Source organism: Macrotis lagotis, chromosome X, assembly GCF_037893015.1.
Source record: "Macrotis lagotis isolate mMagLag1 chromosome X, bilby.v1.9.chrom.fasta, whole genome shotgun sequence".
Lineage (NCBI taxonomy): Eukaryota > Metazoa > Chordata > Mammalia > Peramelemorphia > Peramelidae > Macrotis > Macrotis lagotis.
In genome coordinates, this window is record NC_133666.1 from 152,330,624 (window position 1) to 152,356,637 (window position 26,014).

General features: G+C 35.4%; 1 protein-coding gene across 1 annotated transcript in view; it reads left to right on the top strand.

The window, feature by feature from the left end:
* Nucleotides 1-26,014, top strand: part of EPB41L4A (erythrocyte membrane protein band 4.1 like 4A) — a 198,857-nt gene that overhangs the window by 158,363 nt on the left and 14,480 nt on the right. The window contains exons 13-17 of the mRNA XM_074205000.1: nucleotides 813-903; nucleotides 6,825-6,908; nucleotides 7,814-7,927; nucleotides 9,358-9,405; nucleotides 9,919-9,996. Coding sequence (XP_074061101.1) covers nucleotides 813-903; nucleotides 6,825-6,908; nucleotides 7,814-7,927; nucleotides 9,358-9,405; nucleotides 9,919-9,996 — 415 coding nt within the window. The remainder of the gene's footprint in view (nucleotides 1-812; nucleotides 904-6,824; nucleotides 6,909-7,813; nucleotides 7,928-9,357; nucleotides 9,406-9,918; nucleotides 9,997-26,014) is intronic.

A 26,014-nucleotide genomic window follows, 5' to 3' on the forward strand; every position in this document is an offset into this window, starting at 1 on the left:
AATAATGAACCCCCCAAAAAACTCTACAGTGAGTAAACTCCCTCTACTGTTAAAGCATGGTATCTGTTCTTCAGCTTATGTCCTGGAACATTGCTTTTACTCACATGTCTTATTTTTTAGTATTTATTTACATGTTAATATTTAATTTTAAATATTTTTATATTTAAAATTTAAATTTGTATTTAAATTTTAATATTTAATATTAAATTTTTATTTATATTTTACTCAATAAATTAGAGCCTAGCTTTATTATTGTTACATTTTACTTCAGTGTAATTGGGAACCATCTTGATACTCTAAGGGAGAGATTTTGTTTTTAATGGAACAATCTTATGAGGTAGATCAAGGTCAGCATATTGCTTAAGGGGAAAATCTTAATTATGATTCATTATGATGTGTTACACCATCCATATAATAGAATTTTCTTAAATGGCAATCTTGTTCTCTTCTTCCTGTTAGTCTTTCCGTATAGTAAGCAAAGCACTAGAGTTTGAATCAGTAAATGATTCATATCAATGAATCAGTCAGTGACCCTAAGTTTGAAATACTAGTAATGTTTCTGATATTCATAAAGTCTTCTGCAAATATCATACTCCTTTCCTCTAAACCAGGATAATTTAATATGCCCACAAACATGTAACAATGTTATTGCAAATTAAACAACAATGTTTAAAAGTAATAAATTTCTAGACCCTAGTTAAATATACTGTTCACACTAGTCAATTAATAAATGTTTGTTGAATGCATGAATTATTGGAACTTCTTTTTCTCATTCTCCTTCCATGTCCTTTTCTCTCTTTTTTGGCAATTAGGATCAAACAGCATAAATCAGGTTACTACAAATATGGAAAATGGAGTGAATGAAGGAACTACCACAATTATTGCACCCTTGCCAGTTAAAAGGTTAGTGCATATGACCAAAGTCACACAACAGATTATGGACTAGAATAGGGATGAAGGACAACTGTTTTAGATGTCAGCACAGGCAAGAATCTACTCATTTCATTTTTAAAAATAGAATTTGTAATTCTCATGAATCAGCCAGTATTCTCCAAGGGTACACAGAATCATTGAATTGAGAATTTGAAAGGGGTTCTATGGAACCCAAGTCAATAACAATGCCAATTATGTCTTTTTTTTAGGACAATTGCACATTTAAGATGCTTTAAGGATGATAGCATTTTGCATTAAAAATATCCAAAATCAGGGCAGCTAGGTGGCGCAGTGGATAAAGCACCGGTCTTGGAGTCAGGAGTACCTGGGTTCAAATCCGGTCTCAGACACTTAATAATTACCTGTGTGGCTTTGGGCAAGCCACTTAACCCCATTTGCCTTGCAAAAAAAAAAACTAAAAAAAAATTTTAAAAATATCAAATCAATCCTCATAAAAAGTCTCTAAGGAGAACCCACACATTATTCCATTTTCAGACATCTCTCATTAGAAAGTTTTTCCTATCAAGTTTGAATTAGACTTTTTGCAACATCTACCCATTGCTTCTTAGTTTTTTCCTGAGGTCCTGATTACCATTTGACTTCTTTCCTTTTTAGAAGCCTCTTCCACCTAGACAACAGAGATTTAATATGCTTTCCTTTCAAGCACTGGAATTTCTTCCCACAAGGGGCTGGCCAAATCTTATCAGGTTCAAATATTTTTGTGGTCTGGTCCCTGGAAAGTAATCTAATGAAAAATAATCATTGGTAGCCTCAGTGTAGCTTACTTATTCTTCTTTATGGCCACCACTGTAAAAACTGAAACAGTACTGAGGTGATATATGTATGTGTCTGTATGTTTATGAGTGTGTGTGTGTGTGTGTGTGTGTGTGTGTGTCTGTGTCTGTGTGTCTTCAGAGAGGGAGAGAGAGAGAGTCTGCCAGAAAGCTAAGGAAATGGGATGCCTGCTGCTTATGGCAAAACATCAAGTCTAAAAATTGATAATAGAATTAGATTATTTAAAAAACAAAGTAGTTTGAAATGGAAGGTAATAGCATTTGCAGGAACAGGAAAGGCTTAACAAAATTATTTTATCCCAAGGGAAATTGTAATTCAGTGGAAATGTTGAGGAGAGAAGCCTCAAGATCAGTTCTGTATTTAAGAAAAATTACTTTTGTAGCAATGTGTACCATGGACTGGAATGGAAAGACTCAAGATAGGAAAACCAATTAGAAGTGGGAGCTGAATAAGTAGAGGTCAGAAAGATGCAGGAAATGTGGTGGCGGTAGAAAAAGGTATTATTTCCCAGGTGATTGGATATGTAATGTGAGATTACAAAAAAGACGATGAATAATGGCAATGCCTTTGGCCAAAATAGGGAAGTTCAGGGAAAAGAGGAGATATTAATTTTAATGCTGAATTTGAACTTGGGTCTTCCTGACTCCAGGGTATTTGTTCTACTATTCTGTGTCCTATCAGTGACAGGACAAAGAAGCTGAGATAGTTGTGAGAATTTAATGAAGGTTTATATTACTTCAAAATATAATGGAACCTAGGGTTTATTAGTTCAAGTTTTCATTTCAGCTCAAGTTATGTATATGTCAGGATACTTTATATATCCACAAGTCTATTAAGAGATCACTACAAGTTTGGTTGTTCAGTGCAAATTCTATTTCTAATTATAAACCTAGATTAACCTATTTATTTCAAGCAAATGAAATGTTCATAATTAAAAAAATAAAAATCTCCCTCTCTTTAGTGAAAAAATTTGTTAAATGATATATGAAAAAAGAAAGTGGACTAGTTGCAGAACTAAAATGGGTAGAGAATAAAGAGTACTAAGAGACTCTACATACGTATTTCTCTTGGGAGATTGGTCCCAGTACAGATTGAGAAGTTGTTGTTGCTTTTTGTCCATTCTTCAAGAATGTGATGCCATGACATGCAAGGAATTGGATTTAAGTGAGAGAGGGCTAGGCAAAAGTCACCAGGCTCACTTTCTTCTCTGAAGTCATCTGAATCCAATGGTCAAATAACACAGATTGAGAAGTAAACAAAGTTTGAATTCCAAAATTCCTCATTCCTCCCAACCCCCACCCTTCACATACATACACACCCTTTCCTTCCCCTAGTTTGATGACTGTGTGATCATTTAACTTGGTTATGCTGATTTTGAGTTACTCATAGCTCTCTGCTATTTGTGTTTCCTTCTACTTCTACCCTCCACACACTAAAAGGTTTATGTAACTTTTCACCCTATTAAGCACATAATTTCTTCTCAATTATTCTTTTAGGAAAAGAAATCTGATAAATTCTTAATTTGAGATATATAGGCTTAAAGATAGAAGAGACATGGGTCTACTCCAATTAGTCCACCTATCATTAACTATTTTTTTCAGGATTTCATTTTTTTCAAATATATTGTATATTTTTCTTGAGTAGTGGATAAAATGTGAGTCCTAGAGCTAGGAAGACTTAGCTTCCTGAATTCATATCTGGCTTCAGACACTTAACCATGTGATTCTGGACAAGTCACTTAACATTTAATCACATCAGATGTGACTTAAATGACTGATTAAGTTCCATGTGGTTGGGGTCCCTAGATGGGAATTTTGGCCAGAAAAACTTTATTTTTAACCTGAGATTATCAATATAAAGGCAATTGGTTTGTGTCTGCTAAAGTCAGTCAATACGTTCAAAAAAGTTTTGTAATTTCTCAATAAACTTCCCTAATCTTAGAGCACTCATTTCTTTAGATCTGAAGCTCTGATCTGACTGTGATGCATCCTCTAGATTAGGGCAAATCACAAAGAGGCATAAAGTTAGGCTCCTTGCCCTCACTAGGTGTGTTCTAGATGGTCCTCCTATAATCATTGTTTTCAAAGGGTGATCTTACTGTCAGACCCTGTAGAGGACAGAAGAGACTGGGGACAATCCCTAGTGGACTGCCCCTGGGACAGGGAAAGGATCAAAGAACCAACAAATCCTCAAAATTAATTGAGGAAGTGGCAGTGGAAGTGCCAGATTTTGAACCTCCCTACAATTGTTTGGCTCTCTTCTGGAGGTCCTCAGTTTCTTCCTATATTCTCTTGAGTTTCTCATTCTTTTTTCAGGAAATAGCATTAATTTTTTTTCTTAGTTGTTTAGTTGATTAAGTACTTAGTGATCTGAGGGATGAATATCTTACCTTGATGTTGGGTTTAGTCCATTTCTGCTTTCCAGATGAAGAGATAAATACATAGCTTAAACACAATACCTCAGATATTTCCTTTGGAAGGTTTCCTGTAGCCAGAACTTGAGAGGCTAGAATTCTCCCCAAAGTCTAGGTAGACTGGAGGCTATTCAAAATCTACAGGATTGTTACACAACCCAGGGGTCCCTTTCTGGTGTGTCAAAATGAATACCTTTAGCCCTTTCTTTTCAAAATGGATACAGTTGCCTCAGGAACTTTAGTCACAAACTTGGTCCTGGGATTGTATCCATCTAATTCCTTGCCAGGAATTCCCCTACAGGTGATGTTCACAGTTTTCAGCAGCCCTTGGTTTCAAGATCACTATCATAGCCAAGATATCCTTCCACTGACCATAATCCCAAGACCATAGACCAGTTAATGTCTGACTGATTAGGGAGAGGACACAGCTATGAGTCCTTTCCCATCTGGCAGTAACTAAGGGGAAATGAACCAAAGGCTGAAGTACCTACAGTGGCAGAAATCTTTCCATTTAAACCAATGGTACTGTTATTCTGGAAAGCAGTTTGCAATTATGCAAATAAAGTGAATAAAATGTCCTTATCATTTGCAAGGAAGACTTATTATTGCCATAGGTAAGAAAAAAGTCCCTCTGTACTCCAAAATATTTATAGTAGCATGTTTTGTGATAATGAAGAATTAGAAACAAAGTAGATGGCTATTTGAGAAATAAACAAACTGTTGTATGTGATGGATACAGACAAACTAGGAAAAAATCTATATGAACTGATGGCAGAGTGAAGTAAACAGAATCAAGAAAACACTAACACAGTAAATACAACAATGTAAAATAGAAAAATGACACACCAAAATATCAAAAGTAAATATATAAAAAATTGCTTTCTGTGGAGGTGGGGTTGAGGGAGGGAAGTAAGATTGGGGGAAATATTGTAAAACTCAAAATAAATAAAATCTTTAATTAAAAAAAGAAAATATAACAATATTCTAAAAATCAAGGAAGACTTGAGTGATGAGATCTGAAAGGACAAACCCCCCTGCATATGGAGGTGGGAAGTCTACAAGTGTTACACACATTGCATATGTTTTTATATTTTCCCAATGTATTGATTTTTTTTCTCTCTAAAAACAGATACTTGAGATATCATGATGCTGCAGAAAACAAAAATCAATAAAAAAAAATTTAAAAAACAATTCTGCCATAAAATTAAGATCCCAAGTCTCTTCAATTGTACATAATGAATTCAGTCTATTTCAACTTCATCCTTTTGCACAACACTGAGATCTGTCATGCTGCTATGTAAAAGTGTCTGCTCTGAATCAGAAATGATTTTATCATCTACCAGTTAATTCACTACTCAAAATTATTTTTACCTTTTCAATTTCTATTTTCCTTTTTTAATCTTTCTCTCCCTCTCCTAGAGGGAGTCTTTTATTTCTTTATGATTTATTTTTTCCTCTAGAAATATGTTGGCAAATATTTTCAATTATCTTTTTCTCATTGATTCTCAAGATGTAAATGTTTAGTTTAATATTTCCATCTCTTATTTGATCGCATCCAGTTAAGAACTGGATCCAGTTAAGGACAGTTAAGTAACTGAACAACAACAAATGATCCAGAAATACTAAATTACAAAGCAGTAAGCATCAAAACAATGATGAACTAAGTCAATTCCCACAAATGATTTCAAGAACACATTTGGCAGGGGCGGGGGTGGGGGCAGTGGGGGAAGGACAGCTAGGTGGCACAGTGGATAGAGCCACTGGCCCTGAAGTCACAAGGACCTGAGTTCAAATCCAACCTCAGACACTTAATAATTATCTAGCTGTGTGACCTTGGGCAAGTCATTTAAACCCCATTTCCTTGCAAAAAAAAACATACATAAGGAGAAAATAGAAAAACCTAGCCAACAACCTTAAACAACTAGGCAAAATCTATATGGCACTCCCAAGAAATATAACTTAGTTTTTCATCTACTTTAAACCCAGCTTTCTATTAAAATACTTCTGTTTCTGTCATGCAATAAAGAAATAGTCTGTTTCCTTAGAACAATATATACATGAGAAACTGATCTAATATTATTTTTTTAGTTGTTTAGTTGTGTCTGACTCTTTGTGACCCCATGGACTATATAGCAAGCCTGGCCCTTCTGTCCTCCATGATCTCCTGAAGTTTGACCTCAAAATTCATGGCTATTACTTTCATGATACTATCTATTCATCTCCTCCTCTCCAATTCCCTTCTACTTTGGCCTTCAATTTTCCTCAGCGTAATCTTTTCCAATGAGCCTATTTTCTCATTGACAAAATATTGAATCTTCACCTTTAATATTTATCCTTCCAATTAATAGTCTGAAATAATTTCTTTTAAGTATTGACTTATTTGATCTTGTTGTCCAAGAGATCTTTTCAGGGCAGAAGTGCTTTTTCGTCAGAAAATAAGAATAGAAATTCAATTTGAAATTTCAAGATATGGTCAGAAAATGTCAGTTATATAGAAGTTTCTTCCAGTGACTGATGACCTAATTTTTGCAGAATTGAAACAGTATAAGCAGAAATGAAAATAAATATGTATATATTTTTTCCTTGGGAGTTTAACTTTAGATAATTTTAAGTCATATAAGTTGACTGGAGAAACATGTATATTTATGTATTGATTTGTATTTTTTCTTTTTTCAATTAAAAGCTTTAAGAAGTCTACATTTGAAAATAGCCCTGAATCCCAAAGAAGCAAAACAAATGCACCATGGGAGGAAAATGGACCCCAGGGGTAAAGTTTATCATTGTTATCATTATCAGCCATGGACTGTATCATCAAAGGAGATCATGAGAATAAGGGAATCTGTCTGTCAGCTAGCTATCAGCATTCAAATCATGACTTTTCTAAATCTTCAGAAACAAGAGTAATTGAGTAAAAATCTCAAAAGAACATATTCTAATGTGAAATACTGCTATAAAATCGTATACAAAAATTAGCTTATTCTAATTAACCACACTGTAATGCCAAGGATATTCAGACTAGTCAGAATTTCTTCCTTTTCAATGATTATTTAATGGGAAGTTTGATGGTGAACATATGAATTTGGGAGGTCTGAGTTCATATACCAGTAACAACACTTACTACCTGGTTAAGTGAGTTAAATAACTTCAAATTCTGAATGTATAAATCAGAATGCATATATTATCTATTTGACAGGGTTATTTATTATAAGAGGAAGAACTTCCTTTGAAACTTTAAAACTCAATACAATTATAGTAATGGTTATTATCATGTTTACACTAGGATTGCTTTCAACAAGGGCAGCTAGGTATCAAAGCAGAGAGAACACAGGCTCTAGAAGAGGAAGATCTGAGTTCAAATGTGACCTCAGAAACTTACTAGCAAGTCACTTAAACCCAATTGCCTCCAAATTTTAAAAAAATATGGGGAGTGTTGATTATAACAAAGATTATTTCACTGTAGCCTCTTGTTTATCCATTTATTAATATCATGTGTCTATTCCTGCAAATAATTATTTCTTATGTTGATTCATTTCTTTTTACTATCTTTGTCAGGTTAGAAAATTTTATTTTCATAAATAAAGTGGAGTCTTGGAAGGATTTCTTTGGGTTAGATTAGGTGTAATTATTGAATTTTCAAGTTGTAATTGTTTACTGTCATTTTCTTAACTCCAGAGGACTATATAATTGTTCCAATGATCGTAATAAATCACCAAAGTTCCCTTATTCACGAAGACGAAATCCATCTGGCAGTAGTGATCATGAGCCTGGACAGCCAATTAGAAGAAGGTAAGTAGCCCATATAGATCAGTGAACTCTTGATTCACAGTCTCTTGTCTTTTTTTTCCACATCTGTCCATATATTAACACCCTTTATAGATCCATCCACAGATTTCCCCATATTTTGAACTTTCTTTGACACACAAAATCATCAAGCATTACTGTTGAGCCAACCAAATGCTTCATAGTATATAATAAACTGATCAGAGAAATATGCTTTCACATCAGTTAACTTAAACATTTCTCTAAGAGATTTAATCCCTTTCAAATCCCTTCCAAAAAGTATACCCAGATTCTAAAATATTGAAATATTAATAATATAACATAGCAATGAGGCTTTAACAAGTTGACTGTTGAAGCCAAGTGGAAATCCTTTATCTTTTTTGTGGACTAGAAAAAAGCAATAATAATAGGTTTGAGTTGTGGAATCAAATTTTAATTTTTAGACATATACTAAGTTTTAAAACAAAGGATCAGGGGCAGCCAGATGGGACAATGGATAGAGTACCGGCCCTGGAGTCAGGAGGACCTGGGTTCAAATCTGGTCTCAGACACTTAATAATTACCTAGCTGTGTGGCCTTGGGCAAGCCACTTAACCCCATTTGCCTTGCCAAAAAAAAAAACCTTAAAAAAAAAAGAACATATGAAAAAAGATACCATCTGCATATAGAGAAAGAACTGATAAATAGAAATGTTTATAGTATAATTTTACTTATATATACCTAATGTATCTGAAGTAGCCATCTCTAGGGCAGGGGTGGGAGGAGGGAGGGGGAGAAAAAAAGAAATTTACTCAATAACTTTATATATTTAAAAGGAATAGCAAGTTGTAATATCTTTGCAGTTTTGTGTGTAAATTTTTTATTCTACTATGTTATGGAAATGCTTCTTTTATACCATGAATTAAAAATCAAATAAATACATGGCAGAAAAAAAAGACAGTGTAATTCTTATCAGTCCAGAACACTGATTCTTTTCCTATTAGGACATGCCCTTGGGCACTTTTCCTATATAAAGTGATAATTCAGATATTGACAAATAGAATTTACCATTAATTTGAGTAAATCCAAGGGATTTGGGGGCAACTAGGTGGTGGTCTCAGACATTTACTAGTTGTATGACTCTGGGTAAGTCACTTAACCTTATTTTTCTCTGTGTCCTCAACTACAAAATGAGCTGGAGAAGGAAATAACAAATCTCTTCAGTATTTTTGTCAACAAAAACAGAAATGGAATCACAAAGAGTCAGATATGACTGAAGGGGATTGAATGATTTTTAGGCTCAATGGTCATTCTGTGTCCCTGTGTGATAGGGAAGGGTTAGGGCAAGTTTTAAAATAATCTTTTTGTTGATGGAATTTTTTGGTTTCTTTGGATTTTTTTTCCCTCTGCTACTTGATCATAATCTACTTTAACTTACTTATTTTTTTCCTCCTCAGGAAAGCACGTAACAGTGGTGAGGACTCAGATCTAAAGCAAAGGAGAAGGTAAAAACAAATAGAGGATGGGCCAAGATTGTGTAGGTTTCTGGACAATTTTTCAGCTTGAGTAGTAATAATAATAATAATAATAATAATAATTTTCAAGTTAGGACTTGTGAGATTAAGCTTTTAAAATTTTCTCTAAAGATTTTAATGTTTTCAAAACTTTCAACTATGTGTTTATTTTTTCTCATCTAAGTTTGTTAAAGATTCATTAGTAATTCTGTTTTTAATGTTTTGCTCCACAATGTGATTTATAGATTCTCTTTATCAGATCTGTTGGAGATAGTCCCTGCTGCTGCAATATGCTAGCAAACTAGATCTTCTCTAACTTTCTTTTCAGGAATTTCCCAAAGATACCTGAATTTAATTGAAGAAATAATAACCTAGAGAATGAGAACTAAAGCTATTTTTTTTAGAGTTTATGTTGTAAAATAGAATCTTCAGAGGCATTTAAAGTGTTTTTTTTTTCCTTCCTAAATAACACTTGTCCTAATTTTTCTGGTATTTTTCCTGCAGGTCCCGCTCACGCTGTAACACAAGTAGTGGTAGTGAATCTGAAAATTCTAACAGAGAACATCAGAAAAAGAGAAACAGGTAATGTTTGATAACTTTAGTTATATGAAATTCAGAAATCAAGTCCTATGGTTGGAAATTATACTCCCTTGTACTTTTAAGTCCAAAAATCTGCACACTAAGGAGAACCTGCTGTCATAGTGGAAACAATAAGGATTGCATGTAAATCCATCCACCCATTCAAAATGCTCATAACATTATATTTATACTTAGCCTTCTCCTTTCCTATGTAGTACTGTACTAGTCAGCTCTGTCATATGCCAGAATGTCACTGTATCTACCTATAATTGCACCACAGAATCAAGACCCTGTGCTCATTCAAAATCACTAGCAAGGTGAATTCTAGGGGTACCTGCCTCCACACACCTTAATTCTTGTTTCCCTCAGAAACAACCTTAAAAATTTCATGGATCTACAATCAGAGAATCAAAACACTCTTTTATAATTTATTCAGGGATTCAGACCTGAATAAACAGAGTCACAACATCATCTCAATGACTCAAACCAAACATTTGCTTTCCAATCCTTAATACACTCAAACTACTCAATTGAGGTATGGCTTCCTAATTTATTACTTCAATTACCAGTCTCAGATAACTCTCCAAACTATTTTTGTAAGACCTTTGCTAAAGGCAAAAGAGTAATCAATTACTACAGACAGCTATAAGCCATCTTTGAAATGGTGCACAGCTACTTCCTCTTCAGTCTAATTCAAGAGATCAGAGTTCCATTCCATTCTCAAAGTTTCCTTCCATTTATAAAAATCTTCCCTATAAATGGAATATAGTGTCATAGTCAATGGATTATCTTTTTCCTTAACTGGATTTTAAAACATTGTAGAGTTAGGGACGGTCAACCAAATTTTTTAGGAGTGTTCTTCCTCCTAATGCCATCTCCTGGATTCAGTATATGAAATTTTTAGGTTTTATGTTTCTACTTAAGAAAGTGGTTGAAGTATTGTTTATTCTTTAAAACATATCTGGGGGTGGCTAGGTGGCACAGTGGATAGAGCACCAGCCCTGGAGTCAGGAGTACCTGGGTTCAAATCCAGCCTCAGGCACTTAATAATTACCTAGCTGTGTGGCCTTGGGCAAGCCACTTAATCCCATTGCCTTGCAAAAGGCAAAATCCTTAAAAAAAAAAATCTGAATTTATCAGTATGCATTTTCTTTCCATAGGTATAGATCTCAACACTTATTAGTAAGTGATTTCATGATTGCTGTGGTCAAAATTATTTATCATTTTGTGGTTAGCTTTTTTGGTGGTGACCCTCAGATGAAAATCTTTCAGAGGACTGCATTCATATTTATTTTAGAGAGGATCAACCAGGGCCTAAAATGCCATTGCTATAGTCTTTGAAGAGCTTGAAGTAAGTTTTGAGACTAAGGGCTCTGAGGCTGTAGTGTAGTAGAGTATTACAGAGCAAGTCCAGAAAAAAAAAAAGAAATATATAAACATATTATATATATATATATATATATATATATATATATATATATTTTGCACAAATGTTCACATGAATATCCAACCATAAGCATGTCTTTTTGTTTGTTTGTTTTAGTTTTTGCAAGGCAATGAGGTTAAGTGGCTTGCCCAAGGCCACACAGCTAGGTAATTATTAAGTGTCTGAGGCTGGATTTGAACCCAGGTACTCCTGACTCCAGGGCTGGTGCTCTATCCACTGCGCCACCTAACTGCCCCTAGCGTTTTTTAAAGCATATATAAACTTTTGTATCTGCCTGGATTCTAACCCTTATCTTATCTTCTGGTACCTAAAAATTTCTGCCCTCTCTCCACTAAAATCCTGATGTTTAAGCTTACCTTAACACACACACACATTTAGAAACCTTAATTGGTCTCTTTAGACTACTCCTATCATTCTTCCATACTTGAATTCTTTCCCTTGATAACTTCAATATTTCATTCTGAACCCATATTTACATTTTACTTTGTGAAATCTAACCTGTATTATTCCTCTACATTCTTTATAATCATTTCTTTCCAAATCTAGGGTGCATGTGAAATTATGTCTGGCTTTCTTCTTTAATGCATACTTTAAAAGGGAAGTAGGGCCACTTCCCCCTAAGATTCCAATCATTTCTAATACAGCTGCCAGAATACTGTTCTATGGGTGAGTATCAGAACCAGAATATAATTTTCCCATTTTTGATAAAGAAGGAAATTATCATTCAGTAAAGTCAATGAATTATTAGGTGGTCTTAGAATCTCTAAGAGAAGCCTCAGTCTCTACCCTACTGGATTTATAAATAACCCAGTAATGTCCCTGCAATGGCAGTGACTCCTAAAAGTGTCTTTACCTGGAGCCAATGACAAATTAGATACAGTGAGGAAAAGTAGCTTCAAAACTCTAACAAAGTCCAGAGAAAAAACTATATTGCCTAAGTGGAATATTGTTATTGTTCGGTTATTTTTCAGTCATGTCTGATTCTTCAAGACCTCAATTAGAGTTTTCTTGGCAAAGATACTGGAATAATTTGACATTTCCTTCTCTTGTCCATTTTAAATATAAGGAAACTAAGGCAAACAGGTTTAAATGACTTACCCAGGATTACACAACTAGTGTCCAAGGCCAGATTTGAGCTCATGAATCTGGGTCTTTTTAAAAAATGTTATTTATTTAAATCAGTGGGGTTAAGTGACTTGCCCAAGGTCACACAGCTAGGCAATTATTAAGTGTCTGAGGTCAAATTTGAGCTTGGGTCCTCCTGATTCCAGTGTTCTATCTACTGCGCCACCTAGCTGCCCCAATGAACATGAGTTTTAAAGTATTCTATCCATGGTGTCACCTAGCTGACCTCTTAAGTGGAATAAATCAAAAGAGAGAAAGTCAAACTAGGCCAAACTCTTAATTTGAAGGCCATGGGAGAAAATATGACACACAGGCAATAGATTGTGACAGGAGAATTAAATACAGATATGGATCTGTGTATTTCACACAAAGATTCTAGCAGCAAGTAAAGGCAAGATTTGGGAATATCTTGACCAAGGCAAGGCCATTATAAAGGGAAGTCAGGCAAGGGAGAGTATTCACAGTTGTGAGTCAAATTCTATCCATCAAGGACCAGAAAATGACCAACAATAGGATCTGATTCCAAAGGTCAGAGCTGGCAGTGATGCCCAGAGCAGCAGTGAATAACAGATATCTGCATTAGGAGCTGGGAGATAACTAAACACAGCAAGGAAGAATCCTACAAAGAAATTCCCTCTAAATTAAGGAGGACTTTTCAACAAAGGGGAAAAAATGTTATGAATATAAGAAGCTTTGAGTTTCCCCTTTGCCACAGACTTTAAGCAAAATTATACCTGCTCTCCCCTACACTTTATTTGGGGAGGTAAAGCATATCCCACTTAGGAAGGATTGGCTTTGTTGCCTATTTAAACCTGTTTGGTAAATATCCTTAAAATACGAAAGTTATTAACTTTCTGATAAATGGCAAAAAGGATATACAGTAGACATCTTAAACTCTGTCTTTCTCCTTAATTTTCCCCCTTCTCTACCTTTCCTGTTGTTTTTTGTTGTTTTTGTTTTTGCAAGGCAGTGGTGTTAAATGACTTGCCCAAGGTCACAGGCTATTATTAAGTGTCTGATGTCAGATTTGAATTCACGTCCTCCTGACTCCAGGACTGGTGTTACCCCCTTCCATGTTACTTTTGAAGGTAATCTTTCCCAATCCTATAGGCTCACAACCTATGAATCATCCTCTCCTCACTATCTCTCACCTTCCAAATCCAAGTTGTTGCCATGGTCTGACAGTTTCTTCATCTTTGTTCTCTCAATGAATGCCCCCTTCTCTCTAACATTGCCAATGCTTCATTAGCAAGTCCCCATTGTTTCATGCTTGACTAGCTTCCGACCTGTCTTCTTGCACTTTTAAACCCCTGACCCCCAACTGTTCTACCAAATGCTGACTCTAGATATTCCTAAAGCATTCTCCTTCCTTCTGTTCCAACCACTGACCTCCATCCTCCCTTGCTTCCCTTTTAAGTATTTCTAAAATCCCACCACCTTCGGAAAGTCAGCCGCAATTCTTCTTCTTTCTTCCCAGTGCCTTCCCTCTTTTAACTATTTCCAGATTATGCTGTATATAGTTTATTCTGTATTTGGTTGCCTGATGTCTCTCCCCCAATGCCCAATGTACTGTAAGCTCCTTGAGGGTGAAGACTAATTTTTACCTCTTTTTGTAGGTCTAGTGCTTACAGCATAGTAGATATTTAATAAATGTTTATAGATTGATTGTTCTTAATCAGTAATTCTAGGAAATCCTCAATTCCCTCAGATTTTTACTTCTAGAAACTTAAGGGTAGAATTGGTCATTTACCCTTTGAGAACTTGACTGAGCACTCACAAGTACAAATGAGAATGGGAGGAAGTTACAAATTAGAAAACTGAGTTCAGGAGTCAAGTGTCTTACCCTAGGGTTACCACACTGAATCCTCCTTCACATTGAGTCCTTCAATACTTCTACTCAAATTGTTCTTCTTTTAACTTGTTTCCCCCCCCATCCTCCCAAATGTTTTCTACTCAAATTCAATTTCTTCTCTTATTCACAAGTCTTCAGTTCCTCCAAATCACCTTTGAAATCTTTCTCTCCCAACTTGTTCTTCTCAAGTCTTTCTTCATCTCCTTCTGCAAATACCTTTTGAATTTGGTTTCAATCATTAATTCAATCAAAAAAAGCATGAAGCACTTTGTGCTGCATTCTGTGCTGGGCAGCTGGACACTGGAGATTTCAAGTCATCTAAAAATAATCCTTACCCAAGGAGTTCAAAGAAGAGAAACATGTAAATAGGGATGTTTAAGGTCTGAACACCTTTTAAATACACTTCCTTCTCTGACACTGACACCACTCTGGGAATCACCATACTCTTAGATTATTGTAACAGTCCGCAAGTGGAACAATTTAAACTAAACCCACATCCTTAGTATTCAAATGTATCTGAAGGAATTACAACTTTGCTTGTCTCTTTTAGTCCTGTGTTCTATTACCTTCTTGAACAAATTTAAAATGTCTCATTTAGGATCATCTCTTTTACTTAGCCTCTTGTTATTGTTTTTCACTAATATAATAACAGAATTTCTAAGGTTACTAATACAATTACTGCTATCAGAAGTCCTTTTTAGTCTTTTATTTAATGAGAAACATTTGGTAGTCAATCACATTAATAGTCTTAATAGTTTTTCTCAAACCTAAAATTGATCACTAATCCAATAAATGAAAGCTTAAATTAAAGTCTATTATATCTGTCATACTACCCTTCTGAGTATCTGTTTTATTCTCATATCATTTAGAAAAGATATGATAATTACGAACATGACTTTATACATAACTATAGAAAATGAAATGAATAAGCAGGGAGATGGCAAGTCTTAAGACTTATCTAGTCACCTAGATTAGTAAACTGAAGTTACGAATGGTCAGAATTTTAAAATAAAAATCAAAGCAATATAGTCCTTTACATTTTCATTTAATTATAGGAGGCAGCTAGGTAGTATAATAGATAGAGTACTGGACTGGGAGTCAAGAGGAACAGAGTTCAAATCTAGCCTCAGACACTTAAAGTAGCTTTGTAACCCTGGGCAAACTTCTGTTTGCTTCAATTTCCTCAGTGAGGACCTTGGAGAAGGAAGTGGCAAACCATTCCAGTATCTTTACTGGGAAACTTCCACAAGCGGTGTAAAAAAGTCAGACAAAATTGAAAAACAATAATAGCGCTAAGATTCATTTAACAAATTTATGAAATTATCTTGGTAAGGTGAGAGAAATGGACTATGAAAGAAAGATAAGGTATATGGTCATAAAAATACTAAGAGGGCTGTTCAGACTGACTTATATATAATAAGTATAACCTTGGAAAACTCCTTTAGCTCTGGTTGGATATCAAGTATAAAGAAACAGATACGTTTTAGAGTAATAGCAGGCTCAGAATCAACCTGGTGGGAAACATGCCTCTTCAGAAACTAACTAGCATAGTAGGGGAAACAGCATTGACAGGATGCAGCTATTATAACCCACCAGTTTTTTTCCATGTTTTCCAGAAGACTAGTCTCTGAACAGCTCTTGGCATTTCCTTTGAATGGTGGCTTAACTATCAAACAATTAAAGCATACCTCAAAACTCTTAAGCAAATCAAATTGCAGGCAGAAAATTCCACATCACATATACGGTCCAATAGCATTCATTCTTTTTTTTTAGCTTTTTATTAGTCTTTATTCTTTTTATCTAAAACTTTTTTTACACTCATTTTATTTTTTTTATTACTTATAAAGGTACTTTTCAACATTCATCCATTTTCAAGTTTATGAGTTCCACATTTCTCAACCTCCCTTTACTACCTCCTAGTGTCAGTGAACAATCTAGTATAAGTTGTACATGCATAATCCTGTTTAACATATTTCCATATTAGTCATGCTGTAAAAGAAGAATTAGAACTAAGGGGAGGGGGACCATGAAAGAGAAAGAAAAAACATAAAACAAAATTTTAAAAGTGAACATAGTATGCTTTGCTTTATATTCAAATTCTATAGTTCTGTTTTGTTTTCTGGATGTAGATGTCATTTTCCAAAATAGGTCTCTTATTATTATCCAAAAGTATCCATTCTTCATTTTAGTTTTTTTTAATTTAAACACAGTAAAAATCAGTTAAGGCAGAAATTAAAATATTCACTTTGGCATTTTATATGCAAAATGAATATATACTAAGAAAAAACAAATAACAGGTTATTGCTGCATATCAACTCCTAAACTAGAAAAAAATTTTAAACTGTGATTCTGTCCACACTAAGTTGGTTTATATGTTATTCCAGAGGCAGTTTTGTTATTTTCATAATCAGAATTCAGACGATTCATATAAATCATCTATGTCATAAGCAAACCTAATATTATCTTTGAACTATTGGAAGAGGGGCTTAGTACATTTATCATTGTCTTTAGGCACAAGACTCATTCACATGTCCATTTCAATTACTTTTTTAAAATTAATCTTACCTGGCTCAAAAATTCAGTATGGGGGCAGCTAGGTGGCGTAGTGGATAAAGTACTGGCCTTGTAGTCAGGAGTACCTGGGTTCAAATCCGGTCTCAGACACTTAATAATTACCTAGCTGTGTGGCCTTGGGCAAGCCACTTAACCCCATTTGCCTTGCAAAAAAAAACAAGCTAAAAAACAAAAAAAAATTCAGTATGCCAAGATCTCAGATAATGAGACTTCTAAAGATAACAGTCAACTTTAGCCATCCAGAACATGCCCATATGGCAATGTAAGAGTCTTATCCAGAAAGGCAAAAAAAGACTACAAAAAAGTTAAAAATTCAGTTATAAAAATCATAACATTTCTTTTTTTAAAAAATTGTATTTATTTAAGGCAATGGGTTTCAGTGACTTGCCCAAGGTCACTCAGTCAGGCAGTTATTAAGTCTCTGAGGTCAAATTTGAACTCAGGTCCTCCTGACTCCAGGGCCAGTGCTCTATCCACTGTGCCGCCTAGCTGCCCCAATCATAATATTTCTTACACTATGGTTTCTTAAAATAATAATCTTAAGGAATTCTAAATATATTCTAACATAAAGCAGTCATAGATTTAAAACAGACTCCCTCTACTCCAAAAATAATTATGTATTTGCTCAATGAAGTATCAATTCAGTTAAAAAAAACTTTACCTCACATGAAAAATCATTTTACTTCAAATTTCATATTCTATGTTAGTTGCTTTCAGAAAAAACAGAATAATTACAATTTTAAAAAATCATTCTGAGGAAACAAGCATTGCCAAAGTTCACAGATTTAGAAGAGGAAATATTAATTCTATTATTTAAATGAGATCAAAAATTCCCATGAAACTTTCCTCAATATTTCACTAAATCTTATGGGGGGGGGGTTTAACTATCATTTTGATAGCTACCAACGAAGACTTTCTATTATCCCAACTTAGGTGAAAAAACATCACTAGTTCTACGTTAATTAAATCCTAACTAAAGCGTTCTAGATACATAGGTATTTTTTTCATCTTGTCAGATAAAACTTCACTTCCTTTAGGCAACAGCTTCTACTTTACCTAGACAATTAGGTTCTAATCATTCACACCAGACATACCAAGGGAAAAAATTCTCTTTAAAAACATTCTCTTCCTGATTTAAATGAGGACCTTCATTTCCAGGCTTGTGACAATAGGAGGATCCTAAGTTTTCAAAACTTCAAACTGTAATCCACTTTCCTTGTTTGAAAGATAAAACTTTAATTATCTTGCTTCAGCAATGTTGTTTAAGAATTGAGCATTTTGGGGTGGCTAGGTGGCACAGTGGACAGAGCACCAGCCTTGGAGTCAGGAGTACCTAGGTTGAAATCCGACCTCAGACACTTAATAATTACCTAGCCATGTGGCCTTGGGCAAGCCACTTAACCCCATTGCCTTGAAAAAAAAATCTAAAAAAAAAAAAAAGAATTGAGCATTTTCTGTCACTCTCCAGGAAGGGAAAATGATAACTGTGAGAAGTTAAATGGGATCATCCTTTATTTTAAAAATATTTTTTCTTCTTATCTATCTAAACTTTCCAACTTGACCAGAATTGGAAATTCAAAGAAAATCAGCTATCTTTTAATTGCCTAACTTTGTTAAGCACTGTTATAAACTCTAGGGATGAAAAAAAAGGAAAAGGACAGCTTCTACCTTTAAGAAGTTTTCTTATCTAATCTGAAAGTTACAATTTTGAAATTCAGTGGAAAGAGTCTTTCATGTAAGTTTAATTAAAAGGTCAGAAGAAGTCCCTTTTTATTGGAAAGGAGACTTCTCAGATTAGAAGTGGCTCCTTTACTTAGAATTTGTAAAAAGATTTTTACTTGGTGGCCATATAGATTGAAAAAGCTCAATAAGTAAAGACTTACACCAGCTTTTCCAGAAATTCATTTTCCAAGTTTCACACAGATTATATTCCATAATTACCACTGAGCACTCCATATATTGTACTTTTGTCAAAATTCTGTCTTTTTTGCAAGGGGATAGAGGATCCTATTGTTACTTTAGTCAGAATTGAGACTTACACATCAGCTTTGTCTTCATCATGGCTTAAAAACTAAATAAAAAATTTAAACAGGTAGGGTGATCAAGACAGTATAGTAGTCATAAATGACAGACTAACCTTTTGGCAATTCTTTTACCTGCAGAAAATAAGATGAAGGGGCAATATGATCAGAAAAATTCTAGTCTTTCTCAAGTATTGACCAAGAAATAGAAAAAGTTTCTACACTGAAACAGAAAATTTCCTCAGAGACAAGAGATAAGATGAGACAATAGGGAAAAATAAAACAGTAACTTCTCTCATTTTATCAATTTAGTTTATTCAAATGCTGGACTTTATCAGCTCTAAAGAATTTCCCAAATTGGGAGAACATTTTTTTTATGCCTACTGGAAGTTCTTGAATATGAGACTTTGAGATAGTAAGAGCCAGCAATTGCCAGAATTGTTGCAGGAATGTTCAGGCTATCTCCTCTTGAGCTTTGGCTAAGATCAGGTAGGTCACATAGACAGAAAAAGATATATTTTTTTACAAAAGAAAAAAGGATGCTAAAACTGTTGCAAAGTTCTTTAGCATAGCCATTTACAACAGACAGAAGAGAGAACAAGTCTTTTTTATTTATTTTTCTAATTATATTAAGATAATTTTCAGCATTAACTTTTATAAAATGTTCTACCTCCTACCCTTTCCTCCCCCCCTAGAAAAACAAGTAATCTAATATAGATTATATATATACAGTCATCTTACATATATTTCTATATTGATCACACTATAAAAGAAGAATCAAAAAAAAGGGGAAATCCTCTAGAAGGAAAAAGCAAATAGCAAATTTGAAAAGGTGAAAATAGCATGCTTTGATCTGCATTCATATTTCATAATACATTCTTTGGATATAGATAGCATTTTCCATCACAAACCTTCTTTATCAGTCAATAATGTTTGCTAAGCTCCTAATAGTGTTTTATTAAAAAGAATAAAGAGTAATGAGTTTCTGGGAACTATTCAGAGTTCTTAAGTTCTTTTGTAACTGTAAAGTGATTGGGGAAGGGAGTAAAAGAAACTTTCTATATATACTCTGTACATTTATATAATATCAGCAAATACAGCACAAAATTGAGTCAGTTATGTTCTTCCAAACTGACATCTACAAATTAGACATGCCTCATTCTGCATCTTGATTCCATCACTCCTCTGCCAGGAAAGGAATGACATACTTCATCACTGATACTCCAGAATCATAATTGGTCACTTCCAATAAGAGTTCTTCAATCTTAGAAATTTATTTGTCTTTATATTAGTGTTGCTATAAATTGTTATTCTAGTTCTGCTCACTTTGCTTTGTATCATTCATACAAATCTCCCTAGGTTTCTCCTTATTTTATTATTTCTATTAAGAATCTTGTCTTTTGTTTCTTCAGATGAATTTTGGTATTTTTTTCTTCTAGCTCTCTAAATCAATACTTTAGTAGCTTGATTAATATGACATTTATATGGCATAATTTAGATAATATTGTCCTTTCCATTTTATTGACATAGCTCAGTCTTAAATAACTAATAATTTATTTAGGGCTATCTTTGTTTCTGAGAATTGTTTTGTATTTATATTCATATAGTTCTTGTATATGTCTTAGTAGGTAGACTCCTACTAGATATTTTGTCAGTCAGTAAACATTTATTAAACACCTACTTATGCCAGTATGTTAAACACTGGAGGATATATAGAATGGTAAAAAAAAATCCCTGTTCTCAAGGATTTCACAGTGAAATGGAGGAGACAGCATGCAAACCATCTACAGAAGAAATTTGAAATAATAAAAGAGGAAAGGTATAATTAAAAAGAAGTTGGAGAAGACTTTCTGTAGGAGAAAGGATTTTAGTTGAAACTTGAAGGAAGACAGGAGATGTAGATAAGGAGAATGACAATTCTGGATATAAGGGACAGCCAGTGAAAATGCCTGGAATAGGGGGGCGGAGCCAAGATGGCCACAAGAAGGGATTGAGTCTTAGGAGCTCTCTAATAAAACTCATCAGCTAAGGACTCTAACTAAACTTTCGAGAGACAGAACCCACAGAGGGACCCAATGAGGCAGTTCTCCTACTCAAGGTAACCTGGAAAAGAGCAGAAAGGCTGTGCTCCCCAGGGTCAGAGGGGCGGCCCACCAGAGTGAAAGAACTTCAGCCTCCCAGAGGCAGCCCCAGGACGCTGGGAGCCACGGCTCACAGCAGCGGGGGAGTCCCCTGAGCTGCACCCTGAGGAGCACCGGGCACAAAGTGGGGGAACAGTGGGGGACCTCTGCCAGAGTGAGCACGTGGAGCCCAGCCCTCAGGGCACACAGGGAGCAGCTTGGTCTTTCTGCAGCCCAGAGCCGGAAACAGAAGCAGGTGAGCCGGTAAGCAGGAGCCTCCAGGGCATGAGCCCATTGAGCTGAGGGAGGGGAATGAAGAGAGACTGTGAGCTCGGTCCTCTGCCCCTGAACAGGACTCTGGGGTTCTGACCACATTCAGATCCTGATCCCAGTCTAGGCCCCCCATAGAACAGCAGCCCCCCCCCACCTCAGCCTCGTTGCAGAGGGAGGTGCTTATGGTCATTCACAGACCAGGAGGGAGGACAGAGCCTCACACACTGAGACCCTTGTGCGAGTGCCCCAAAAGTTCAGGAAGCGCACCCAAATCAGGCCCAGGCTGGGAAAATGAGCAAGCAGAGAAACAAAAGGAAGACTATTGAGAAATATTTTGCAAATGAGCCCAAGAAGGATCAAAATACTCAGTCTGAAGATGAGGAAGCACAAGCTCCTGCATCTAAAGACTCCAGAAAAACAGAAATTGGGCTCAGGCTATGACAGAGCTCAAAAAAGACTTTGAAAATCAAATGAGGGAGTTGGAAGAAAAACTGGGAAAAAAAAGAGAGAGATGCAGGAAGTACATGAAAATGAAGTCAGCAGCTTAGTCAAGGAAATCCAAAAAAATGCTGAAGAAAATAGCATGCTAAAAACCAGCTTAGGTCAAATGGACAAAACAGTTCAAAAAGTTATTGAGGAGAAGAATGCTTTAAAAAGCAAAATTGGCCAGATGGAAAAAGAGATAAGAAAACTCTCTGAGAAGAACAAATCCTTCAGACAAAGAATGGAATTCAGGGAGATTGATGAATTTACGAGAAATCAGGAATCAATACTTCAAAACAAAAAAAAATGAAAAATTAGAAGAAAATGTGAAATATCTCATTGAAAAAACAACTGATATGGAAAACAGACTTAGGAAAGATAATTTGAAAATTATTGGAATACCTGAAAGGCATGATCAGGAAAAGAGCCTTGACATCATTTTCAAAGAATTACTACAGGAAATTGCCCTGATATTCTAGAAGCAGAGGGCAAAATAGAAATGGAGAGAATCCACCAATCCCCCAGAGAAAGAGATCCCAAAAAACCAACCCCTAGGAATATTATAGCCAAATTCCAGAACTCCCAAGTCAAAGAGAAAATATTACAAGCAGCCAGAAGAACACAGTTCAAATATCATGGAGCTGCAGTCAGGATCACACAGGACTTAGCAGCAACTACAGTGGAAGCTCGTAGGGCTTGGAATACAATATACCAGAAGGCAAAAGAGCTTAGAATGCAGCCAAGAATGAACTACCCAGCAAGGCTTAATGTCCTCTTCCAGGGAAAAAGATGGACTTTCAATGAACCAGGGGAATTTCAAATGTTCTTTTTGGAATGGCCAGAGCTGAATAGAAGGTTTGATCTTCAGATACAGGACTCAAGTGAAGGATGGAGATTGGAGGAGAGGGGGGAAATATGAGGGACTTAATGAGGATGAACTGCATGTATTCCTGCATAGAAAAATGACACTGATAATACTCATATGAACCTTCTCAGTTAATAGAGCAGGTAGAGAGAGCTTTTATAGTTAAAGCACAGGAGAAAGCTGAATTCGAAGATAAAATATGGTGTAACAATGGAGTCAATAGAAAAAAAGGGAAATGGAATGGGAGAAAGAAAAAGGAGAGGGGGAATAGTCCAAGATATTTCACATAAGATTTTTTTTTATTACAATGAGCTATTGCAATGATATGGAAGGGGGGAGGCAAGGGAGGATGAGGGAACCTTTGCTCTCATCAGAGATGGCTAGGAGAGGAAACAGCAAATATACTCAATGGGGTATAGACATCTGGAGTAAGAAGCAGGGGGGAGCAGGGGGAAGGGGTGGGGATGTGAATAAAGGAGGAGAGGATAGACCATGGTGGGAGACTGGTCAGATATTTTCTTTCTTACTTCTTGCAAGGGGCTGGGATTGGAAGGCCTGCCCAGGACCATGGGGCCAGGTGGATGCTGGGCTTAAGGGGTGGTATGGGGGCTCAGAGCTTCTTGGCCTCAGGACCAAGGATCTGTATGCTGAGCCAGTCAATGACCCTACAGCAGAGTCAGAGTGAAAGGAGAGAGAAAATATAGTACATGATAGTGGAGAAATAAGAAAGGAGGGAGTTGCGATCAGCAATGGCAATGGTGGAAAGATATGGAAGTAACTTTTTTGATGGATTTATCATGAAGAATGAGATCCACCCATGACAGAGTTGTTGGTGTTGGAACAAAGACTCAAGCACATTTTTTGTTATTATTATTTGGGGGAGGGTGCAGGGCAAGTGGGGCTGGATGGCCTGCCTGGGGCCACATAGCAGGGTGATCTTTGGGTGTCTGGGTCTGGATTTGGACCCAGGTGCTCCTGGCTCAAGGGCCAATGCTCTGTCTGCCACCCAGCCACCCCTACTATTATTACTATTTTATTTTATTTTGGGTCTTTTTTTTTTTTTTTTTTTTTTTTGGTTTTTGCAGGGCAGTGGGGATCCGGTGGCTTGCATGTCACATGGCTGGGTGATTGTTGGGTCTACGGGGCTGGATGTGGGCTTGGGTGTGACTTCAGGGCTGGTGCTTCGTCCATTGCGCCACCTGGCCATACCTACAATTATTACTATTATTTTTTAAATTTTTTTCTCTCCCCTTTACTTTTTTTGCCCAAGCAAGTCTATCTATATTCATGGGGGAGGAGGGGTATTTTGTTTACTTGTAAACAAGAATATTTTATTAATGTAAAAAAACATTTGTACAAAATGAGAATAAAAAAATAAATTTAAAAAATAAATAAAATATTTGACAAAAAAAAATGCCTGGAATAAGGAGATGGAGTATCTTATATAAGAAATGGCAAGGTGGCCAATGTTACTGAATCATAGCATACCTGAGGGACCAGGGACAGGGATTAGGTATAAGAAAATTGGAAAGTTATAAAGGTAAGAAAAGGAAATAATTTAGTGGAATTTCATCTTTCTCTGTTTTGGGAGAATAATAATAGGTGTACTTAGCTTATAATTGAATTACTATTCAAATGCCTTGTAGTTCTTTTGGGGTGTTAATTTATGACTTTCTCAAATGCTGTTTCTGAATTTTCTGTCTTGTTAATGTAAATTTTTTTATATTATTGTAGTTACAGCTGCAGCTAGTCTATAAAGGCAGTAAGATGATGCAATGGATAGAGTTCTAGGCTTGGAGTCCAGAAGACCTAAATTTAAATCCAGTCTCAAACATTTATTACCTGTATAACCCTGGGCAAGTCATTTAATATTTGTATCGGTTTCCTCAACTGTAAAGTGGAGATAATATAGCAAACAACTCTTAGAGTTATGAAGATAAAATGAAATTGTAAAGCACTTAGTACAATATATATATAGAGAGAGAAAGTTCGTAAAAGACACATCTTTGCTCCCTTTCTCCCTCTATCCCTCCTGAAGGAAAAACTATCTACATGTATTTCTTCTACTTCCCCCACTTGCACTCACTTCTAAGTGTCTTTCTTTCTTTTTCTTTTTTAACAAGGCAATGGGATGTTAAGTGACTTGCCCAAGATTACATAGCTAGGTAATTATTAAGTGTCTGAGGCTGGACTTGAACTCATGTGCTACTGAATCCAGGGCCAATGCTCTATGCACTGCACTATCTAGCTGCCCCTCTAATTGTCTTAAATTCTGACTTCCAAGTTTATAACAAAAGTGAAATTGCTCTCTCTATATGTGTTGATGATCTCAATTGCCAAATTACATTCTGAAGATACTCTGAATGAAATTTCTTTTTCTCTTCCTATTATATTTTGTGGGCAATATAAGGAAAGATTAATATTTTCTCTGGATTTACTTTCCATTTTTGTACTTTTCTAAAGTTATTTGAATTTTTATTGACTCTCTATGGAAGAGCATCATTTATTCTAAAAAGTCATAATTTTATATCTCTCTGTCTATGGATATTCTTTCATTTTCATTTTTTGTTTGTTTTGCTTTGCATTCCTTAATTGGGCCAGAACCATTTTGAGGGTCTGGGTCTTCATCCTACATATTTCCTTGTGAGGTTTGATAATTTTTCTATAACATTTGTACAGAAAATGATGTTGGTGCTAGCTACTGTGAATGCATTTACATCATATTTTATTTATGTGACTGTAGTTAATCCATATGTAAGAGTTGTATAACAAAGTTGGCTAGGGAAACATGAACAGTGTTAAATATGGCAACTGGTAAGATGAACAGCTGAAATGATTCACATTTTTAAAAAATTCTTGGTAAGAAGGTCTTATGAAGGAACAGAATAAACAAGCCATAGGTATTTGTATTCCATTTTTAACTATGAAGTGAGAAAGAACTATTATGTTGAGATTAGTTGATATTAGTTTTTCACAAGAGAATGTTTAATCTCTGTAAGATCACAAAGCCTCTGCCTTATTAACTTTTGCAGGGTAAAGGCTTTGTAGAATTCCATAATGCAGCCTCATAAGAGTGAAATCTTTTACATGCAAGCTCTCAATGAAAATTGTCTCCTAAACAAAGCATCCAACACACGCAAAGAATTCTTCTAACAAAACAGCCTCTGTTCTATTGATAAAAGTCATTAACCCTTTGAGCATTCACTGAGGGGGGCCTCCAGAATTACTCAATCATTAATTTTGATCTTTTATTCTCTGGAT